The sequence below is a fragment of the Lissotriton vulgaris genome, unplaced genomic scaffold (assembly GCF_964263255.1).
Source record: "Lissotriton vulgaris unplaced genomic scaffold, aLisVul1.2 SCAFFOLD_727, whole genome shotgun sequence".
NCBI classification, from domain to species: Eukaryota; Metazoa; Chordata; class Amphibia; order Caudata; family Salamandridae; genus Lissotriton; species Lissotriton vulgaris.
Genome location: NW_028245479.1, coordinates 830,777 through 853,835, shown reverse-complemented (window position 1 = coordinate 853,835; position 23,059 = coordinate 830,777). Strand labels below are relative to the sequence as shown.

General features: G+C 42.7%; 1 protein-coding gene across 1 annotated transcript in view; it reads left to right on the top strand.

Moving 5' to 3' along the window:
- LOC147666408 (N-terminal EF-hand calcium-binding protein 1-like) overlaps positions 1-23,059 on the top strand; it is an 816,258-nt gene that overhangs the window by 5,426 nt on the left and 787,773 nt on the right. Inside the window, exon 2 of the mRNA XM_086949081.1 lies at positions 12,466-12,491. Coding sequence (XP_086805207.1) covers positions 12,466-12,491 — 26 coding nt within the window. The remainder of the gene's footprint in view (positions 1-12,465; positions 12,492-23,059) is intronic.

Genomic DNA, 23,059 nt, shown 5'->3' with positions numbered 1-23,059 from the left:
CATGAAAATTGTATGAAGTGGAAATCTGAAAATCCACCGACCTTTGTTGAGTGCTTAAAGAGTGTTATATAAACAAGCGAATCAGATATGGCCTTTGATGTAGGAAGTAGAAATAAGATCTGGACATTACTGTTGGAATGGAGAGAAAGGACAAGCGGGTCCAATGATTAGGCCAAATAGTGCTGGAGGCTCTGGTGTCTCCAGAAATTCTCGGCAGGGCGCACAGATATAAGCAGAGATGGGACCAGAAACAGCATTTCTCTTAAGGAGAACTCCTTCTCCTCTCTGTTGGCCTTTACACCGAATAAAGAGAGACAGGAAGAGAGACTCAATATGAGAGTTGGCAAAATGAGGACATACAAAAAAAAAGAGGTTTTACTTTTTGACTTAGTCTATAAAAAGGAAGAAAAAATCCTTGGTGGGGCATGGAGGAAGGCTGTGGCCAAGAAGGGCTTGTTGCGCTCAGATAGCTGTCATATGAGGTCCCGGTGAACCTGTTGATTTTTGGCAGCTAAGCTCTGAGCGGGAGTAATTTAGAATTTGTTCCCAAGGAAGGTTCCTTCTGGCAGATTGTACTGAGGAATATCAACATTCAAGAATAGTGAGAACAGAATATCAAGGGGAAAAACATTGAACGTAAAATTCTGATAGGAAAGTTAGATTTACTATTCCTAATGCTACAGCTATGTACCTTGAAGATATATATACTGTGTAGAGCTTGTGGTGCTAGGTATGGAAAATCTAGACAAACTGATGTGTTAATATTTTTTTCATATTTTTCTCCTCCTTATTTAGTAGCCTCAATATTCTGACTTTGATACTTAGTATGCACACACTTTTGGTGCCTTCGTCCAGTCTCAAATTTCTCCAGCAGAGCAAGGTTGAAAGTTGTAGCCTAACAGCTTTCCATGAGGCTGGATAGCCTCTCTGTGACTTCTCCCTGAAACAGATTTGTTGGTGCAGAGAATCTCAGCGCAGTAGAAACCTGAATCTGTAGCCCAGCTGCAGTGCTCCTTCATCTACTTGTCTTGGCAGGTATGCCCTGGTCCTCCAGAGGTCTTTGGAGCCAAAAAGGTACTTAGTCCCAGGTTTTTCATGATTTTAGGAGGAGTACACTTTGACACAGCTAAGGGCCCCATGACCTGAGGAACTCCATTTAGGTGTATAGACTAATTCCAGCAGAAGCCACCAGAGGGGTCCATGGCAGGTACCGTTGGAACTGGTCAGCTTGGTTCTTTAAGAAACATATTTCTTGCAGCTTCTGGTGTCCTTGTAGCTTAGTAGGAGGTCAGCCAACTTACCCTTGGAATCTACTTCTTTGACCTGAGAACAAGTGGGAGCAGGTTCAGCCATGCTGGTCTCTTGAAAGCAGTGGAGTCCTTCTTCTGTCTTCCATAGGTCCATTACTATTCCGAGGAGGGTGCCCATGGGTGCCACCTTCATGCCTGCTACTAACCTATGGATGGGGGTGACGCGTTTTCCAATGAAAAAAGTTCCCAAATGTAACCATACCCACTTTTGGAGTAGTTTGTGTGTTTCCTACTGTAAACTATACCACAGGGCCCCTCTCTATCTACATCCAACAAGGTAAAACATTTCTTCCTCCTTGCAGTGCAGTGCTCCTGTGCCCACCCCAGAGGTGTGGCCAGGGAAAAAAGCAACCTCTCCTCTGTGGACACACAAAGCTGGTTCTGTGGGAGCTCCTCTTGCAGTGGGATGGGTGCCTGGCTAACTAGAGAGCTAAAAGGAGGGGGATGCACAGATGTTAGCTACATCTGGTTGTGGCATGGAAGACCTATTTAAGGTGAATCAAATTCCTGGGCACTCACCAGATGGCCATCCTGTCAGAGGAACACAATGCCTCCCTACACCCAAGGCCTTTGTCTCAGATCTGGGAACAAGTTCACACCTCATAGAAGGGGCTATTCAGCTCCCGAGTGACAGTTGGAAGTTAGGCTTCAGCAGCTGAAAAGGTTACTTTTAAAAAGCACCTTTTGTGAAATATTTAATGCAAATCCTATTTCACCAGGGAGCAGGGATTGCAATAAATATTTTAAGAAGTCTTAAATGAACTTTAATTGTTTTCTAAGTAGAGATTACATCATTGAATTGTAATATTATATCCTAATGGTTTGCTATGGAACAGCTAATCCTGCTGCAGTAAAAATAGCTTTTGGGGTCTTGTCCCTGTAAGGACTTGTTTTACATAAAAAAATATACATGTTCTACTTGTAAATACAATGCACCATGCCTTTTTGGACACTTTGGCCTACTTAAGAATGACATATTAACATGTAAAAGAAATGTTTAGGCCGTTCAGAAGGGGCTATATTGACAGGTCGATATTTCTGTTTTAAAACTGCATAGACATGCTACAGTAGTCGGCCTGCAATCATGTTTTGCACTGTTACACGAGTGGTGGCACAAAATGTGCTTGCAGTCCACTGGTGACATTTAATGTTCAGGCATTGGGTACACTTTGCATCATTTACTAGGGTTGTACAGGTAAGTTAAAAAATGCTTATTAGAAGTATAGCCAATTAGGGCAAGGAAACATCCTTTACCACACAACTTTTACCACGCAGTGCTTTTGCAACGCAGGTTTTACAACGAAAACCATTACAACGCATTGCACTGGGGGGTGCTCTAGGATGAGTAATAGTTTAATTTACTATCCAACACCTTCCCTACTATCCACGGGGACTGGAGTTGGAATAGTAAATTAAACTATTCACTATCCAGCACCCCCCAAAGCAATGCGTTGTAATGGCTTGCGTTGTAAAACTTGCGTTGTAACAGCATGCGTGGTAAAAGCATGCGTTGTAACAACGTACATCCATTAGGGCATGTTTTAAGGGGTCAGAGCACATGCCCTGGGGCCTGGTTATCAGAGTCCCAGTATTCAGAGTCAAATAAACAGAACATCAGTCCAAAAAATAGAGGTGATCATACTGAAAGAGGCCTATTCCCATGCCACATAGTAAGACTCTTGCCAGGAAAGAGTGTACACAGCTTGGAACTGGAAGGTTGTCAAGATCTAACAAGAAATGGCCTCGGACATATATCTCTAGATTATCTATCAGAGTCTGGTTTTTTAATTATTTGTTCTGCCGTTGTTCGGTTTTGATTTTTTTATTATAGCTTTCTAATCGTTTTATGAGCAAAAGGTTTACTGGTTCATCATGTCTGATTCCCATTAGCTGAATTTTCCAAGATTAGTTTTTCGTGGACAGATAAAATCGACTTTTTCTTTCAGAATGATTTAATGTATCAATTTTTGACTACAGAGAAATTATTGATTCTAATTGTTTACTTTATATTTCATATTGGTTGTTGTCGGAGATCCCATCTGCCTCTTATGAATTGCCAGGCATAATGCTTACCAGTACCATCATTTCCAACACCCAATGAGGAGTGAGGTCTGTGGTTTTGCCTCAGTCATTAATTGCTCTATTATTATGGATCACGTCTTAAGCTTTAAAAACCTTTAAAAACTGATTGATGTGGTGAATAGTGAGATGAAATAGAGCCAAGCCACTTATTATATGCTCTCCCTGCTCCTGTATCAAGACAAAGACACTATATCTACATGATTTCTGAGTGCACAACATCTATAATGGTGCAGGAACTCAAGGCTTCTTTGTTTTGCTAATCCATGTAAATACCATCATGATAGTTTGAGCCACTCCCTCTTTAGTTAAAACCTGAGAGAGGGCACATGCATTGTCGCTTGCAGTGATCTAGTGCTTCTTAGAAAAAAAACTCTACACAAGGGCTATTAGCCTGCCCTTTATTTACAATTGTTTGGCTTCATTGTCACTCCCATTTCCTTCCTTTTCATTGGTGAGCACATGCCTATGCATGTTGGCTTTACTTCGTCTCCATATTTTTGTTTTCTTCCCTGGAGCCTGGACCAACTACTGATTGATGTCTTGATTAGTACCCTTCCGCAATCATTGAGCTCATATTGTGCAAATTTGATTTTTGTGTGTGTGTTTTTTGTTTATGTAAATAATTTCCAACTTGGGAAATCCAACATAAGTTCCAATTTTATAAATTTTTCTAACTGGTGATATAAGCTGTTGCCTAATAGCATTTGTGCTGTAAGCAGTTGATAGGTTGTATGCCTCAATAATATGCCATTACATACTCATACCATAATATACTGTGCCATAACAGACCATGACACACCACACCACACCATACAATACAATACAATAACAAACCATAACATAATATAATACATTAGACAACAACTGGCCATACCATATCATACCATACTATATAATAACAGGCCATACCATAACATACAATACAATACCTGCTCATACCATACTATAAAATGACAGTCCATATCCTCCAATAACATACTGCACATTCACAGGCTGTACCTTTTCATGCCATCCAATCAGGTCACCCTGATCTCCTTTTACCTCAGCACACTGCTGAACCCTCAAGACACCCATGGCTCCCCCTACCTCCAACTACCCCGGAGCCCTCAAGTCACCCTCACCTCCCTTTACCTCTACCCGCCCCTGAATCCTAATTTCACCCTTACCTCTCTTAATCTCTGCCCACTCCTGAACCCGAAAGTCACCCTTTTATCCCTTTACCTCTAGCATAAACAGTATGTTATTTAAAAAGCTATGTTTACCTGAGAAGTAAAGCACTGCATAGTAAAGGTACACATACTTACCTGTGTGGTACCTACCACGTGGTAACAGTCCTGCAAGGTAAAGGTCATGCTTGGTAAAGGCTGTGAGTTAAAGACTGTTTCACCTCAGGCTGCAAGCATATTTGGGGAGCACTGATGGGTGTTTTATGGCCTTCAAAATGTTTGGTGATTACCTTTGCCTCTTGACAGTTTGCTGCTTCCCCTTCTACCCCCACACCCTATTCCTTAGGTCTCACCCTAGTCAGCCCATGCACCGTTCCTTGAGAGACATTTTGTTTGCCTAGGGGGCTTAGAGCTCGCACTTTACTTACCATTGGTTGGCTTCATTGTCACTCTCAATTGCTTGCTTATCTTTGGCCAGCAAGTGCAGGCTTCACTTCCTCTTTGTGTGATTACCCCTACCCTGGAGTATGGTTCAAGTGCAGCTTACCTTGCCTAGTGACCTTCCACTGCTCACCTCTTTCAGAGGCCCTTTTATTTCCTTGTATTTGCACTTCCTTCCACCCTTTCTCCTTCTGCGTTGTTGATTATCCTGTCCCCCACTCTATTCCTGCTTTGTTGCTGGCCTGGTCCACCTTTCCACCGTTGTAGCTTGTCTTGTCTATTTCCCACCCCTTCTGTCTTCATTGCTTGCCCTATCCTGTCTTGCAATAAAACAGAAAAAAAGTGCCCCAAAGTCACACCAGTGGCTATCTAGATGTTACAAAGATGCATACGACCCCACTCTTCCTGCTCTGCATGGCCTTTTTGGTGCTGCCTTCATAAGGGGACAATATAGTGCACTTCAGCTCAGACATAAGATAACTAAGACAGAGAATAATCCCATACTAAGAAAACAGATCACTGCCACAGTGCTAGCCATGGAATAGTGCTTTTTTCCTAACTTTACACCATGGTACATAGCAGTCATGCTGTTGTACAACATGGCTAAAATAAATTGACTATGGCAACAGCCTATCAGCTTTGTCAATGCTTGTTTTGAGAAGTCAGGGGAAGGCAGTGATGTTAACATAAATAGTCTCCCACCGTGCTTTACTCGTAATAATGTTCAAGGAAGACATTTTGACATTCTACGCATATTTCAAGGCAGATTGAATTAAACATGTAGTATTTGCAATTAGTGAACAGAATACTAATTTAGGTCAAGAAATAATTGAACAAATAGGACTGGTCTTTGGTGGTAATTGGGCAGAGAATGAGATATTCACCTAGTAGCTGAACAGCAGAATGTGTAACCAAGAAGAATTGGTTCACATCTCTGCTTGTCCACTTGATTAAACTGTCTAACCTTATCAAAATCATTTTACTTTGCTCCGCCTCATTTTAAAGGAATGTGAAATACTGGACCACCTTGAAGATATTTAGTTCAGGATGTGTAATATATGAAAACCTCACTGGCATATTTTTGAAAAGATAATTAGAGACTTCTCCATGCTAACTAGTTACGTGACACCCAGCTTTCAGTTTATTGTTCGTTTTCTCTCTTGATCTTTGGTTTTTGAAATTATTCCAGCTGGGGTAATTCAAATTTTAAATCAAATTGTAGTAAAATAAAATTGAAAACTCTGATCATTTAATATGTAGGAAATTGATTATTTTTAAAATGAAATTCACTCAAAAAGCCAACGGTTACAGGGACTTTATAGTTGGGAAATAGAATGAATGAAACCTTAGAAATTCACTGAAAAAACCAAAGGTGACAGGAACTTTATAGTTAGGCTCAAATTTCACATGTAAAAAACTAGTGTAATCCAGCAGTTATTGTTACCTGAGCTAACTATAACTTACCCCCCTGCAATGCACTGCTTATTAGCCCACATATTACACCACTTATGACATGGTCAGTGACATCACTGATGGCATCTCAAATGACATCACTGATGACATCATCCACAGAACCACTCACAGCCCACACAACCTCTCATATACCCCTAACACACCCATACAACCACTCACACACCCACTTACTCATCCACAGAGCCACTCACACATACAGCCACTCACACAGCTGCCCATTTACCTATACAGCTACTCACACACTCAATCACTCACCCATATAGCCTCTCAACAGAGCCACTCACACGACCACTTACATACACATTCACACATCCATACAACCACTCACAAGTACACTTATTCACCCATACAGCTACTCACACAGATAACCAGTCTCCAAAATAGCCACTCATATACCTGCTCAGTTAACCAACCACCCACTCAAACAGCCACTCACTCATCCATACAGCCACTTACACAACCAGTCACTCACCCATTTAGCAACTCACAGAGCCACTCAGTCACCCATACAGCCATTCATACACCCACTCACCAGCCCACACAGTCACTGGCACCCACTCACTCACCCATGCAACCTTTCACACACATCCACTCACTCATCAGTACAGCAACTCACACATCCACTCACTCACCCATTCAGCTAATCACACAGCCATTCACTCACCCATACAGCCACTCACATGCCCATACAGCCACTCAAACACCCACTCACACAAGGATACACACAGTCACACACATAATATATGTTAAAAATAGTATCACTCATTACTAGTACACAAAGTATACAAATGTAAATTATGTAATAGCTTACTATAAGAAAAAACAAAGGTTAAAGGAACGTTCTGGTTCATCTCAGATTTCACTCACACAAAACTAGTGAAATTCAGCAGTTATAGTTACATGAGATACCTATCATTTATGCCACCGCAATGCACTGCTTATTACCTCATATATTACATCACTTGTGACATGGTCAGTGGGCATGCTGGTAATGTTTGCAACCAATTACCATAATTCATACTCACTAATTTTCTCAATGGGTTACAACAGTGATGTACCTAGGTAATATTCTCAAACAATATATTTAACTTACAAAATACACACAGAGGGGTCCAGGGTTGCCCTGGCCCTCCAAACTTCATTTTACTGGAGGTGAGCAGTAAGCATCTCACCTGGGGCCATATTGTACATATGGCACATTTTCCTTGATTGCGCCGGGCACAAGGAAAATGCCCATATTAGGATGAATGCACTGCCCCCAGGTCATCCACGAACTCATGCTGTCCTGGGGACAGTGTGTTTATGTGAAAAACGGAGCGGCTGCTTTGAAGCCACACTGTGTTTCACAGTGCAGCCAGATTATAGATTCCCTTGCAGGTGGGTGCAGTGAGTCACTACACCTGCCTGCAAGGGGATGTCTGGGGGTCCACACGACCCCTGTTCTTCCCTCCAGGGGGATACCATCAGGGGACACACAGTTACAGAAGGGGGAGCAGCCCCTTCTGTAATACCAAAATGGCCCGCGGCTTGGAAAGAGGGCACCACCGCCTGTTGCGCCTCCGGGGCACTTCTGTAATACATTCCTTGGTTGCAAGTGGGCACCCCAGACGAAATTAAAATACTTGTAACAGGCACTTTATGGCAAGCCAGCATTAGACACCGGAACGCAATTACCCCAAAAACTACAAATCGGCTGCTGTCTTCCAGGGCTTAGTCTGCTATAAAATTGATTCGCTACCTAAACCTACCCGAATAATGGGAAATACGTAACTATGCAAGGGATAGCCCACTCACCATCCACCAGCATTCTCGTAATGGAGAAAAAAATATGTAGAGCGGTTTGGGGACATATAGAGCTGTTTGGGCAATTCTATTAGGTTTCACATACTACATCTCAAGAAACACACTGGGCAATGCGGCTCGAATAAACAAAAGAAGCACGCTTTGATACCAGACTATAAGATTCAGTAAATGCACTAAATACGCTCAAGGTTTTACTAAACCAGATTTAATTAGCTCAGGACGTAGTACATGCCTCACATACGATCAGGGCTTTATAAAACTGAACTCATTCATAACAGACTCGCAGATAGTGTTTACATTGCTGCAGCTATAACATAAATAGAGATAACAGTTAAACACGCCAATTATACATCATTAAAAGAATTAACTGCAGAATTGGAGTAGGTATCCACCAGCAATTTATAAACTACCCCTCTCTCTTGTTCATCTGCAGTGCAAGGAGCAGCGCATTAACATAAGGCAGCGCTTATCAACACAGCGCCAAATGAAAAGGTTGTGTTGACTTGGGGATCCAGTAATTAAAATTCTGGGTAAGCTAAATACAACATAGCCCCCCCTTTTTTTGGAATATCGAGACAAGCTCCAAAAAATAGAGACTAAGCGCATCTTCTTATTAATCTATCTTTCAGCCCTTCGAAATACCTATATCGGTGGCTCCTACTACTAACGTATGAACTTCCTCAAGGAAACTACAAGGTAGCTGTAACCCACCATTAAGCCCTTCATTTTAGATAGTATGCCTAGTTGAAAACTAATATAGGCCTTTTCAACACTATTCCCCTACAGGAATTACAATTATTTGCAGACCTGGCAACATGCAGCCCTGTTGAAACCCAAAAGTATACTTCGGCAGACAGTCTCCCCGGATTTATCGGGATGAGAGTTTTGTACAACTAAGGTAACTAGCCTTACTAAATATCCATTTATATCGGGTAAGAGACATGAGCTACCCACCATTTGGTTAATAATCAGCAACCAATGTTAAGAGCACCAAGAGATGTTAGAATTATTTAATTCCTTCCTTTTTTTGACTTTAATGCAATCATTGCCAGCATTATCGGAGAGATAATATAAACCAATCTCTGGTACCCACTAGTGACATGCCCCGCCTTGGAGTCAACATGTTTTTTACAAATACCAATATCTTTACTTAATTCTGTAAACAGGTCATGGCCAACCACGAATAGAAACAAGGTGTTCTGTCTCCATAAGTGTCAGGATGTGCTTTAGGTTGATAAGGTCGTTGAAAAAAATGCTCTGTATATGTACTTAATACCTGTCACACGCAAAAAAGTAATTGTATGTTTCTTTTAAGAACTTGGTCCTGAAGAAGGTTTTTAATCGTTTCTCCAAAAACCGAAACGCCGCGTCGACCCCTGTTCTTGTGAAATTTCTTTGTAAAAAACTGTTGTGTTTAAATTTCTTATGTATGAACTAATTGTTTGATGCGCACACCACTGAATTTTTAATCATGTTTTTAAACTAGCTACTGTATAAATTGTTTTTAATTACCTGTGTTTTGCGAATGACTTTTGACTTTGATATAAATATACATTGTTATATTTTCCTAAAAACCTACACGTCCTGTCCTTTTTAGAACTTGATAAAACTATAGGAAAGTAAGAGCATCAACATTTTCCTGAATTGTTTGTATCTAGGTGTTGGCCGCTTCACAAGCTAATAGAGTTACGATTAAGTTTTGCGTACAACAATGTGTGATTGGTATTTGTAAAAACATAAGTTTGGGCACCTACAAGATCATACCACCCAACCAGGGTCAATTGTGGGACTTCTTTGCTTGTTCACTTAGTCTGAGACTGCCATGGGGAACTACAGCTGTGGATTAAGACTGATGAGTCTAATGAGGGTCTTCCCTCTCAGGATTCACCCAAGGAATATCCTTGAGGACACAAATGCACGCCAATGTGCAGTTTTGTTGGGGTAGTCCCTGGGGATTAAAAGCCTCTCAAAAACTCACTGAAAAAAAAATACTGGCTAAACTACTGGGACAAAGTCAAACTATAGTGTAGGTGACTCGCTCTTATGGAACTCACTGAAAACAGCATTGTAAATAAGGCCCAAAATGTATATGGTGTATGGAGCAGAGAGAAAATGAAAAAGCACATTTCCTTCCTAACTGAGATGTGCCCTTAATAAGTCTTTGTTGACTAAAGGATAATACATTTTCATATTTTGGGTAGACCCAAATTACGTTACCAATTTTTGCAGATTACTCTTATTCTATCCTGCTTTATCATAAAGGCCCAACTTTGAAGCAAATAATGCACTCGATACATGGATGCTTGAAAAACATATATATACCTTAAGGGAACATGAGCATTATATCCTGTTCAGTCATTTGAGTATTTGACCCTCTCTGGTAGGGAATGAAAGTAATGTCGAGGGCATTGTTTCCAACTATGCAAAACAGTGTTTTATGTATGACATAGGCAAGCATATTATTGCTGATTGGCGTCCACACCAAATGTGGAGTTTCACCTGCATTAATGTATCAACATATATAAAATAAAAATGGGCGTTTAAGGTGTTTTGGTTCTCCTCAATGATTTTTGCAAGGTTCCCCAGAACTGAGTCTATTTTGAAGCTTTCATTCTTCAGGTAGCTTTGATGGTGAGAAGTGAAGTCCTCACGATAAACCAACCCCACTTTTTGGAGTGATCGTCACCTGGCATACTTCGTTCAAACTCTAGTAATTCCTTTGAAAGATATAGGGGCATAATTATCGCTGAGCGCGTTTAGCGCGCTTTTTATTATTGCCGGCTATCACTGGAATATATCACCAAGCTATTTCTGTATTATCAACACTTAGCGCTATGGCGATAAATATTCCAGCAATAGCAGGAAAATGGCCAAACATCACTGAAAAAAGATGTCTCTTTTAAAACGGCAATAAACTTGGTAAAAAGGCCCTGTGGCCTTAACCCCATAATCCACCTCCCATGTTAGGTATGCCTTAGTCAGGAATTTTGCAGATGTTAAATTCCTGCGTTAAAGCAGAGTTAACGCGATTATGATTATCGCTATGCTTTATTGTTAATATCGCGAAGCTGCCTTAGCAATATTTTCCTGTATTGTTTTGACAGCCACGCCTACTTTGTATCTCATTATCGATGCTTTGCGAGTCGTGACAAAAACGGGAGCTAAATGAAGGAAACACGCGTGTCCTTGTTAATAATGCGATAAAAGTATCGCCACTTTTTGCCCGAAAACGGACGCTAAAGAGGTGATAATTCTATTGCCAGCCCTTAATAATATGCCCCTAAGTCTTTTGTCAAATATCTGCAGGTGCATATTCGTACTGGTGTGTGCGTGTCCGTGCAAATGCATTGTTGATAACTGTGCTCACTTTGCATGCATGGACACTCCTAGCCACGCAAAGTCCTGCTGCCTAAAGACCATGACTAGATGAAGGTTGCTACCATCATCACTCCAGGCTAACAGGCAGATATTGATTCCATTTTTTCTTTAAATTACGTTTTTTCTATTGCAATTAAAAGGTGCTAATAGACAAGTAGCTCTTTTTATTTCGTAACACCAGGGCAATTTGCAAAAATGTGTTATACCTAGTGGCATAATAAAAATATATTTCAGTGACAAGTTCTTTTACATGCACTCGTATATTGCAAATAACACTTAACATGTTGTAGTCTTTTTTTCTTGCCTCATTGTTTGACATTCGATACTGGGTTTGGTAATGTTCTCTTAGTGGCATGTCATGGCAGCCTCTTCTCTCTTTATATTGCCATACTTTCCACCCATATGTAACCCAGGCGCCTGCAGCACGCACAGAGGCACTCCACAACAAGAAGGAAGCATTCACAAACTGAAAATATGGTTCAAATTTAAAAGGTGCGATATTACAGAAGACAGCTGGGGCACACAGGGAGTTAAAAACACTGAAAAGCCTTTTCTCAGTCGGCTCAGAATCATACGCCTGTCTGAGCAACTACCTTTTCTCACGGAAGACAGAAGGTCGGGCATCCCCCTGTGGTCTTTTCTAATTGGAGTTTACACTTTTGGTGGAGCTGCTGTGTATACCCAGTCTGAGAGAAACATGCTTTCCGTGTCATATGTGACAGTAAAGTAGACATTTGCAGTATGAAGTACACTGTCTATACCGGCACTAAATGATGCACAGCTAATAGTGTGTGTTTTCTTATCTTTTTCAGCAACCTGGACACAGAAGAACTCTACGGTAAGATTCATAAAAAAACATAAAAAAAACCTTATGCGCCTTCAGTGAGCAGGACCTTCTCGGGTTGCACATGTGTTTTGAGAGTGCATTGTGGCGTGTCAGGACTAGGAGTAGAGTTGTGAGGAGGAAAGAGTGTTGCAGTATTATGTTATACTAAGGAATGTTTGACATGTTATTTCAGATAGACACTACTGAGTTAATTTAGAAACTGGAGGGTAGTGCACGGGGGATAACTTGCAACGGGGGGGGGGGAATCAGGGGGTGGTGTGAAGAGGTGGTTGAAGTTTATCCTGAACAAAGGACATATTTAATGGGGCTTTTAGTAGACACAAATATCTGCATTCTCATGCCTTCACTTACTACCAGATATACCATGCCAGAGTGACAACCCCCTTATGTCTTTTCTTCTCCTACAAGCAGTAGTTAAAGTAGTAAAATGACCTCTGGGAGTGCTCCTCCAGGGTAGGATATAGCTCCTTGCCCTCTCACCGTTAGGAAAGTTTAGGCGCTATATTCTCTTTAAATTGGTCCCCGTCACTGTTCATTGCATGGGGAACTGTGGTGCGTAGTCGTGTAATAAATACTGCCTCTTGCTGTAGAGGTTTCAGCTGCACTATTAGCCCTTTGTACCTCATGCATGGCATCTTTAATAGAATCTGCTTCCACCCCACACCACTGTGGATTTTATTTTATTTTATTTTATTTATGCAATTTTATATAGCGCAAACTTTACCCGAAGGTGTCAGAGCGCTTTACATAAGGACCAGTTGAAAAACATAAGGATTTAGGATTACATGCATTACATAAAGGATGCAAACAGAAAAAATTGCAAAAGTACAAGATGTAAAGTCACACAAGGAGATACAAATGGATATACTCTAAGAGTCACATAGAAGTGGTAGATATACAAAGGTCTACTGCATATACTAGTGATTAGAGTTATCTCTATATACAGAGGAAAGGGATATGACTGGATATACTCTAAGTGTCACATAGGAATGGTAGATGGTACAAAGGTCTACTGCATAAACTAGTGATTAGAGTTATCTCTACATACATCGGGAAGGGATACACACGGATATAATCTAAGAGTCACATAGGAATGGTAGAGAGTACAATGGTCTACTGCATATACTAGTGATTAGAGTTATCTCTATATACATAGGGAAGGGATATGACTGGATATACTCTAAGAGTCACATAGGAATGGTAGATGGTACAAAGGTCTACTGCATATACTAGTGATTAGAGTTATCTCTATATACAGAAAAGCAGAGTTCCATAAGTGGGATCGTGGGGTGTAGACATAGCACAAAGGGAGGGTGGGAGGGATGCAAGGGTATAGAGAAAAGGCAAAGCAGAAAAGGGAAGAAACATTTGAGGATCATCAACGAGGAAAAGACGAGGGAATGGATGGAGGGTCAGAGTCCAGAGAAACGTGTCGGAAATCAGCAGCAAAATGGCGGCCAGGACAAAACAAAAAGGAAAGAAGTCCAGGAGAGAAGGTGGTGGTGTGGTACGGCTGCCCGTCACCCACCAGCAGCATGTTGCCCAGGTGGGAGATGAAGCTGGAGGCCAGCCGCAGGTGCGTCTCGATCTTGGAGAGCTTGGGGTCGGCGGGCTCGGTTAGGTTGAGGGTGCACAAGGTGGTGAAGGCCGTGTTGACGCTGTTGGTGCGGTCGCGCGTTGGCTCTGTGGCGCTGGCACGGCAGCCGGTGGGTTGTGTGTGGATTCATCCGCCCTGGTAGTTGTGTGGGAATCGGCGGCGGGCTGGCAGGGGGGCAAGCAGTGTGGACTACGGGAGCAATGCAGCCTCGCTAGGCATATTCACAACACTGGTGCCATGGGGGAGAGGGGTGGGCGATCCGGAGATCAGGCCCGTGCTGCTGGACCGCAGGGCATTCCGGTATTGGTAATGTAAAGATCGACGTGGTGACAAAAACGGCCCCTCAATGAAACACTCCTCTTAATCTGCGTGTAGAGGCTCAGCAACGATCAGGCCCGTGCTGCAGAACCACAGGGCATTCCGGTAATGGCAGTGGCCCCAAACCGGCAGCAGGTCAGGACTCAGGCCAGAAAATCCAAGAGAGGGCCGCAGGATTAACAGAAGGCCGGAGAGAGGTTAGGGCGAGCCAGTGGAAGCGCCGATCGCCATCTGAAGGTCGCCGCCGGCCGCCATCTTAAAGTCAGGCAGGCGCTGGTAGGATTCCCTCGGTGGGGTCTTTATTTTAGTACTAGAAAGTGCAGCACTGTTTCGAGAGAAATACTTCACTAAGTAGTATATTAATCCGCATCCTTGTGAATTTTGGTTGAGTACTAATCAACTTGCATTTCAGGAAGAATAATATGCTTAAATGTTTGTAGATAAGGATCCTCCTTACAAGATAGTTTACGATTCTTATGCCCTGTGGTAGGGGAAATCCCACCTACTCAGCTGCATTGTCACTGAGAGTGAATTTCACTCGAGGTTCACCACTGTCATGCATCATAAATGTTCCCACAAAGGCAGTGATGGCTAAGACTTTGAAAGCATTAAGCAGTTTCTCCATCACCTTTGGTGAAGACAAATCCCCCAATTATCAAGCCGCAATAGAATGGCTAACACATTTCTTATAATCTGATAGTTTGATTTAATTGCCACATCTTCAAATGACAACCTTTGTATGGGTTATTTCGCAGTGCGTTAAAGATTCTTGACCCACTTCCTCAGGATCTGGCAGTCCCAAGAAGTATGCATCTTCTCCTAAGGGTGGTGGCGTGGTGTCAACCTATAATGGCTGACTTTCAGTCAAACTCTTCTCTTGATAGTCAGTTAGAGAAAATATAGAATAATACATGAGTAGCTGAATAATGGGGATGTTTTTCACAGTGGCGTTCTAAGTGGCATCAAGTAGCCAACGAAAGCAAAACTTGATTCATGTATGATGTCGCCCAGAAATCTGAGGTAAAATACATTTCTTTTGTTCCCAGTTATCCTACTTTAATGTTATGTATGGCCAGTCCATTTCATTTACCTTTGCTGTCATCAGCTGCTCAGGAGTTGAGGGAGCAGATAAGCAACATGACTTACTGGGGTCCTTTCACCTACCCCCATAAAAACTCTGGCCTTCTTTCCCTCCACCACCCACTTTTCAAAGAATGATACCTGGAATCCCGACGTCCTGCTAAACCATTCTCATTATTCGCCTCATCTTCTCTCCAAATTATTATAACAATACCTGGTTTCCTGCCACTCACACCCATCAATCTCTGCATTTACCCTGTCCCCTCCCACCCAAATTGAAAAAAGCACCTGGTGTTCCGTTACCCACCCACCTCCACTTTCTTCAGCCCTCCCCCTCTCTTTGCTCAATTATAGAATAATGGCTGCACCCCTGCAACCCACCACTCTCTGCGCCTTCCTCATCCTTCCCAGCTGAAGCTGTGCTCTCTGTTCTGTATGGCTAGAAAGCAACTCAAGTGCCATACTCAGAGACGCTCTGAAGGCCATTTCATTTCAGCACTGCTTCGAAATGCCTATATCAGGCTGGGTCTGGAGAAGCTTGCACTCACAGTAGAATGTGGTGCTTGGCACAGAAGAACTGAGCGCTTTGCTTCTTCTTGTGATGTGAAAGCAGTGAATAACAAAATTCAGAATTTGATATTCATGATACCAGCTATTTATCCGAGCCACACATAAAAACCTCCTTGTTTCTTCCCCTGAAGAACCAGGTTTTAGAACCCAGCGGCGCCAGGGGCACGCCCAAAGTCTTCGGGTTCACCTGTCTTAGAATACAGAGACACGGGATACTCCTCGTGGCGTCAAAGATCGAATTTATTGGCTGCAACCAGAAACAGAAGTCCACAAAGTACAACACAGCGTATATTCATAGGAGACTGATCAAATTTGTAAGGCGAGTCATCCTCTTTTATGCCAAAAATCACATTCCGGACAAACACCCACTATTTACAATTTGTCCAATCATAGGTATTATTACAAAAGGTATCGCATGACGGCAAACCCACTTTTGAGTTGTCCGGCCCACCATTAATTATACAGGAAAGCCCAACATTCCTTCTTATACAAGCCGGACAAACCCATAATAAAAGGACCACAACCCATGTCATAAAGAGGCTATAAAGGAAGAAACAGAAACAGATACAGAACAGGATTAGGGATGTGTGTGCATATTAAACTTTCCAATGTCCTGTGCTCTGATCCTCAATCTTGATCAGCTATCGGGCAAGGAACTGGCTTAGCAAGGTCAGCTTCAGGCAACGAGGTCAGTTCACTCGGTTCATCCAAAAGTCAGCACGAACTCGAGCTAACGTGTACTAAGGACTCGTTCGGCCGCAGTCAAAGGCCTATGTGAGGGCAACCACAAAATGGCTGCCATGCACAAAATGGAACCCATGGTTCGGAACGAAATCTCCAAATACATAGTGAATCTGTCGATCTAACATGACGATATCACTCGTACTTGCCGAACTCACTAGTTACGGTTTGCTACTATCAAATTCATAACAAAACCATGACATTTATAAAACAGGTTCAGAATTCACGGAACCTCAGCCCCTCCTTTTGCCCTTACATAGGCAATCACTCAGTCTGCGTCTGAATCAATGTCAATATTCATCAGATCATCAAGGTGCTGCTGGAGCATCATCCTATTACTCAGTACTTCTCTCGAGACAGGTCTTCTTACACACGTAGTAGCACAAAAGCCACATATGGCAGGACCACACTGTACACAGAGACAACACGAGAAAAGAATCGCTAAAACCATCCCGATGATCATCAGAATCTTCCATCCCCAGGTGGATAACAGTCCCCAGAACCATCCAGTCAACGACCAATCTCCTTCGTCCACATATATAGACTCGGAGATCTTATGTAGCCTAGAAATGGCCTGGTATACTGTAGGAGAATTATCTGGTATGAAAACGCAGCAACTCGATTGGATCAGTTTACATACCCCACCTCCATCTGCAAGTATGACATCTAAAACCATACGATTCTGTAATGTCATACGGCGATCCGCTTGAAGCTCAGCAGTCAAATTACTAAGGGCACCGGCAGTTTCATTTATGGTGGACTCAACCACTCTCGTCAATTGCCGTATGTTTCTACTATTAGCCATAGGTCCCCAAAACGGTAGGAAACCATTGAGAAAGTCTCCCACTTCTTGTCCCGTGGTATCTTCCTGATTGAAGACACCCCTAACAACTCTCATTCTGTGGTACTCTGCAGCAGCAGTATACGTAGGAGGTAACAAATATGCAACACAACAGGTTCCCGAAAAATCAAGAGGCAACCATGTGTATGCTCTGTCATAGCAAACAAAATACGTGCCCTTAGCTGCTAAAAACGGTGGGGAAGTCTGGGACGCAAAGACATACTTCTGAGTACAAACACTCTTCCCTAACTGAGCTCTCGGATTCTTGCCATTACCTTGCAGACAAAAATGGCCAGGATGGGGTACGATCCAAATCGGAGGTGACCTTTTTCGTCTCTGCTTTTCACTCAGACTAACACTATATCCAGTCACGTTCCATCCGATATAAGCTTATGCCTCATCCTTAGGAATAGTCTCATATGTATCGATATCTCTGATCATATCCGTTATTCCCTACACTAACACACTATTACTCGAGTTATCTTTCATGGAACGCAGGGGATAGACTTCGTTGGCATAAATAAACATCATCTGATATGCCCATACAGACCCATTGTAACTGAATGGCAGAACCAAATAGGGAATACCTCTATCCGTAGTATGTGGCATAAGACCACACACCCAACAATTAGTGGTGTTCACTACCAACTGGTGTTGATGCAGAAGTTGTACAAGGGAATTATTAATAAACTCTGACCTTCTAATCAGTTCATGTTCAGGTAAAGTATGGAAAGAATGCAAAGAAGTAGTAGTAGGAAAAGACATAGGTTGGGAGGTTGGTGCAAATGTCAATTGGGTAGCAATCCTAAAAAACTCCATCCTCTAACCGTGCTGTTCATGGCAGTTGGTTTTCTTCGCTCAGGTGTGCGTCTGTAAGTCCAGGGAACGCCCTAGAACAAACCAGAACCGTCGACCTTGTGTCTACATGGTTTGCCACTCCAAGTTTTGATACCGCGACCCTACAGCTGAACCCGGATGGCGGTTCGAAAAAGAAAAAAAATAGAACAAAACAGCTTCTTGGATGAGAGAGTGCAGTTTTCAAAAACAGAAAGAAATTATTTTTTTATTAGTCCATTGTTTCTTGGTCGCAAATTATAACGGTCTTTACCAGGCACCGTCTGATCTCGGAAGAACAATTCAGGCTCAGTGGTGTCCAATCTCAAAGGCGGAGGCACAGCTGCTTGCAAGATATCGTCGTCCTCTCCCTCAGACCTGGTCCATACCAAATGTGCGTCGCTAAACGGCATAAATTTACCCTCACGGATCCACTGGTCATACGGCAGAGGTAAAGGTACCCTCTTACAATGTATGCCGTAGATCCAGTTTTTCTTGCCGTGGACTCTTACTGCTGTTCGTGTTGATAAAAGTACTAGGTATGGGCCGGTCCAACGGGGCTGAACGTTCTTGATCCGCTGGAAATTGCGCACTAATATCCAATCTCCAGGATTGATGGTGTGACCTGGATCTTCAGATGCTTGTGGGAGGTTATCATGAACCTGTTGATGTAAGACACGCAATTTAGCCGTCAGGTCATACAAGTAATCAACCAACACAGGATATTCGATGTCGCTGAACTTCGTTGGTCTCGGCACTCCGCACACATTTGCCAGGCGACCAAACACAATTTCGTATGGACTAAGTCCTATTCGGGAATGCACTGTAGTTCTAGTTGACAAAAGTGCCAACGACAACGCATCGGGCTATTGGAGACCAGAACTTGCCTGAATCTTGGCTAACTTAAGCTTCAGAGTGCCATTATAGCACTCGACTAAACCAGCTGATTGAGGGTGATTCGCAGCATGAAATTTCTGCCTTATGCCCAAACCCTCACACACTCTCTTCATGATCTGGCCCACAAACTCACTTCTGTTATCACTCCACACCATCCTTGGCAAACCAAACCTAGGGAAGAATTATTTGAGCAAGACTTTAGCTATGGATAAGGCAGTGTTATCTTTTAGGGGGTAAGCCTCTACCCATCTTGAAAAGGCACAGACAACCACAAGGACGTATTTCAGATTGTTACATCTCTCCATGTGGGTAAAATCCAATTGCAACACCTCAAACGGATACGTCGCAGGCGCGAAGTGACCGGCTGGAGTTGGGGTTCCCTTGCCAGGATTATGCATCAGACAAACCATGCAATTCTTGACCAGATTCTCCGTACACTTAGAAATTCCACCATTCTCCCACACTGGAGCCAACAACTTACAAATCCCTTTCGCACTAAGTGGGCCATTCCATGTGCCATCGTAACCACTGCAAGCACATACGCATCAGGCAACAACCATCGCTGGTGTTCTGACAACTCAATCCAACAACCAGTCGAATCCAACATTTCCATACTCTCTCTCCACACACTCAATTCTTTCTCAGTAGCTTCAGCCTGAATCAATTTCACACTCTCTATTGTGTCTTCACACATTCCTCTATCCGGAACCCATCTCGCTGGACCTGCAACATACATTCGACTCGTCATATCTTTCACCGTTTCTCTCGCTACTTCATCCGCAAACGCATTACCACGACCAACATCATCTGTAACTTTCTTATGTGCACTGCATTTCACAATCGCAACTTGAGTCGGCAACGTAAGTGACTCAAGAAGTTCATTCTCCAACTGTCCATGCTGAATCTTCGTGCCATGGGAAGTAAGGAATCCATGTTCCTTCCACAAACGCCCAAAGCTATGGGCAACACCAAACGCATATTGACTATAGGTATACACAGTCACTCTCTTTCCTTTCGACAACACACACGCTCTCGTCAGTGCAATCAATTCTGCTGCTTGAGCTGAATTCTGTGGAATACGTGAAGCTTCAAAAATCGTGTGCAAAGTCGTAACCGCATCCGCTGCAGTCGTATCGCCATTCGGAAGCTTAAAGCATGAACCATCTACCCATAAGGTACCATCAGAATTCAAAAGAGAAGTATCTTTCAGATCAATTCTACCCTTCGTTTCTTCCTCTGTCCTGAGAAAGCAATCATGCTGCTCTTGAACATCTGTCTCTACAGAAATCGCCAACAACGTAGCTGGATTCAACGTTTTGCATCGCTTTATGTGCACATGACTCGCCAAAAGTGTCAACTCATAACCTGACAACCTCGCACTAGTCAAATGCTGAGTCTTCGTTCTGTTCAATAAAGTATCCACTGCATGTGGAACCATCACAACCAACGTATTATCCATCACCAAACCAGCAGACTGTCGAATAGAAACAGCCGCTGCCGCTGTAGCTCTCAAGCAACTCGGCAATGCTCTAGCTACCGGATCCAAAGTCGACGAGAAATACGCACATGGACGCTGCTTGTCACCAAACTGTTGCGTTAAAACTGACAATGCACAACCCTCTCTCTTGTGAACATAGAGTGTAAAAGGCTTACTGTAGTCGGGAGTACCCAACACCGGAGCAGAACACAATGCATCACGTAATTCAGAAAAACTTTTCTGACATTCGTCAGACCAAGGAAGAGGATTCGGAGTATCCTTAAGAGTAAGTGCCAACAGAGGTTTCGCAAGTAACGAAAGATTCGGAATCCACTGCCTACAGGACGAGGTAATACCCAAGAAAGCACGCACTTCTCTCTGTGTGATTGGCACAGTCATTTGCGCAATCGCTTGAATTCGTTCTGGGGTCAACCTTCTTGCCTCCTTCGACAAGAGATGACCTAAGTAGGTCACTTCTTGTCGAAAATACTGCAACTTCGAAGGTGACACTTTATGATGAAGGTCAGACAAATGTCGCAACAAAGAAAGAGTAGCTTCTTTACAAGTTTCCTCATCATCAGCAGCAACTAACAGGTCGTCCACATACTGAATAAGAGCAACACCAACAGGCAAGACAATCGCATCAAGCTGTGTTTTCAAAGCCTGACTATAGATGGAGGGACTTTCACAATAACCTTGAGGAGTGCACTTAAACCGGAAGCTTCGGCCTCCTAAAGAGAAGCCAAAATATCTCTACCCTCCTCTGCAATTGGGATACTGAAGAAAGCATTCTTCAGATCTATAACCGAAAACCAGACAGCTGAAGCAGGAATCATAGTCAGCAAAGCAGTAATGTCCGGAACAACAGGAAACTTTGTCACAACAATCTTATTAACCTCTCGAAGGTCGATCACAAACCTATAAACAGACGGCTGAGAAGAGTCAGTATGCTTCAGGACAGGCAAAAGAGGACTGTTACACTCATTACCTCTCGTTTCTTCAATCACACCTTTCTCAATCAGATCATAGATGATCCCTAAAAGCGCCCTTTCACCATCGCTAGAAATCCTATATTGGGGAATATGTGGCAATTTAGCATTCGCTTTAAGTGTCACAACATAAGGTGGAATCTCCAAAAGACCAACGTCATTAGGACCAGTAGCCCAAAGAGTATCAGGGAGAGAACGCAATTCCGGTGAAAGCCGATCTTTAGACAAATACATCGGAGAGATCACTTTCTTACCCAACGTAAGCTGCACTCCCGAAGGAGAACAATACAATGTCGCCTGCAACCTCTTCAACAAATCCAAACCCAACAAATTCTCACCACAACCTGTCATTAAAATAAGGGGTGCTTCCAATTTACAAGGCCCGATAGAAAGAGACAAGGGACTAGAAACTGGATTACGAACTGGGGCGCCAGAGAATCCTACCGAAACATTTGTTAAGCCAGACAAAGGTAAGCCAGGGAGTTTAGAGTGCATGATAGAACTCTTCGCTGCACCAGTATTCAAAAATCAGCACGAACTCGAGCTAACGTGTACGTGTACTAAGGACTCGTTCGGCCGCAGTCAACGGCCTATGTGAGGGCAACCACAAAATGACTGCCATGCACAAAATGGAACCCATGGTTCGGAACGAAATCTCCAAATACATAGTGAATCTGTCGGTCTAACATGACGAAATCACTCGTACATGCCGAACTCACTAGTTACGGTTTGCTACTATCAAATTCGTAACAAAACCATGACATTTATAAAACGGGTTCAGAATTCACGGAACCTCACCCCTTCAGAAACTGTTCTACCCAAAAAATAGTTTGTCCAGCCTCACTGATGATTACTACACGGCATTTCAATGCCAATAGATCTTGTGGAGGAGTGCGTTTTACAAACCATAATTAACTGAACAAATAATCTCCCAGGAATCTTTCAGTTCCCCTGAAATGCTTGTAATTTAAGGTCTATTTTGTATCTATTTCAGATGTAACAAAGAATTGATTCAAACCTTTCCTCAAAGTATGAAACTTTGGTGTCCCAGCTCTCACAAGCAATGCTGAGATCTAATGGTTACTTTATCTCTTAAAGTCTAATGATTGTCAATGCGTCTAATAATGAGCATCAAGATAAACAAAACAATGTCATCTTATTTCATCACAAATACTTCTTAAACACAACTCTCAACAGTCTAAATACGTCAAACTT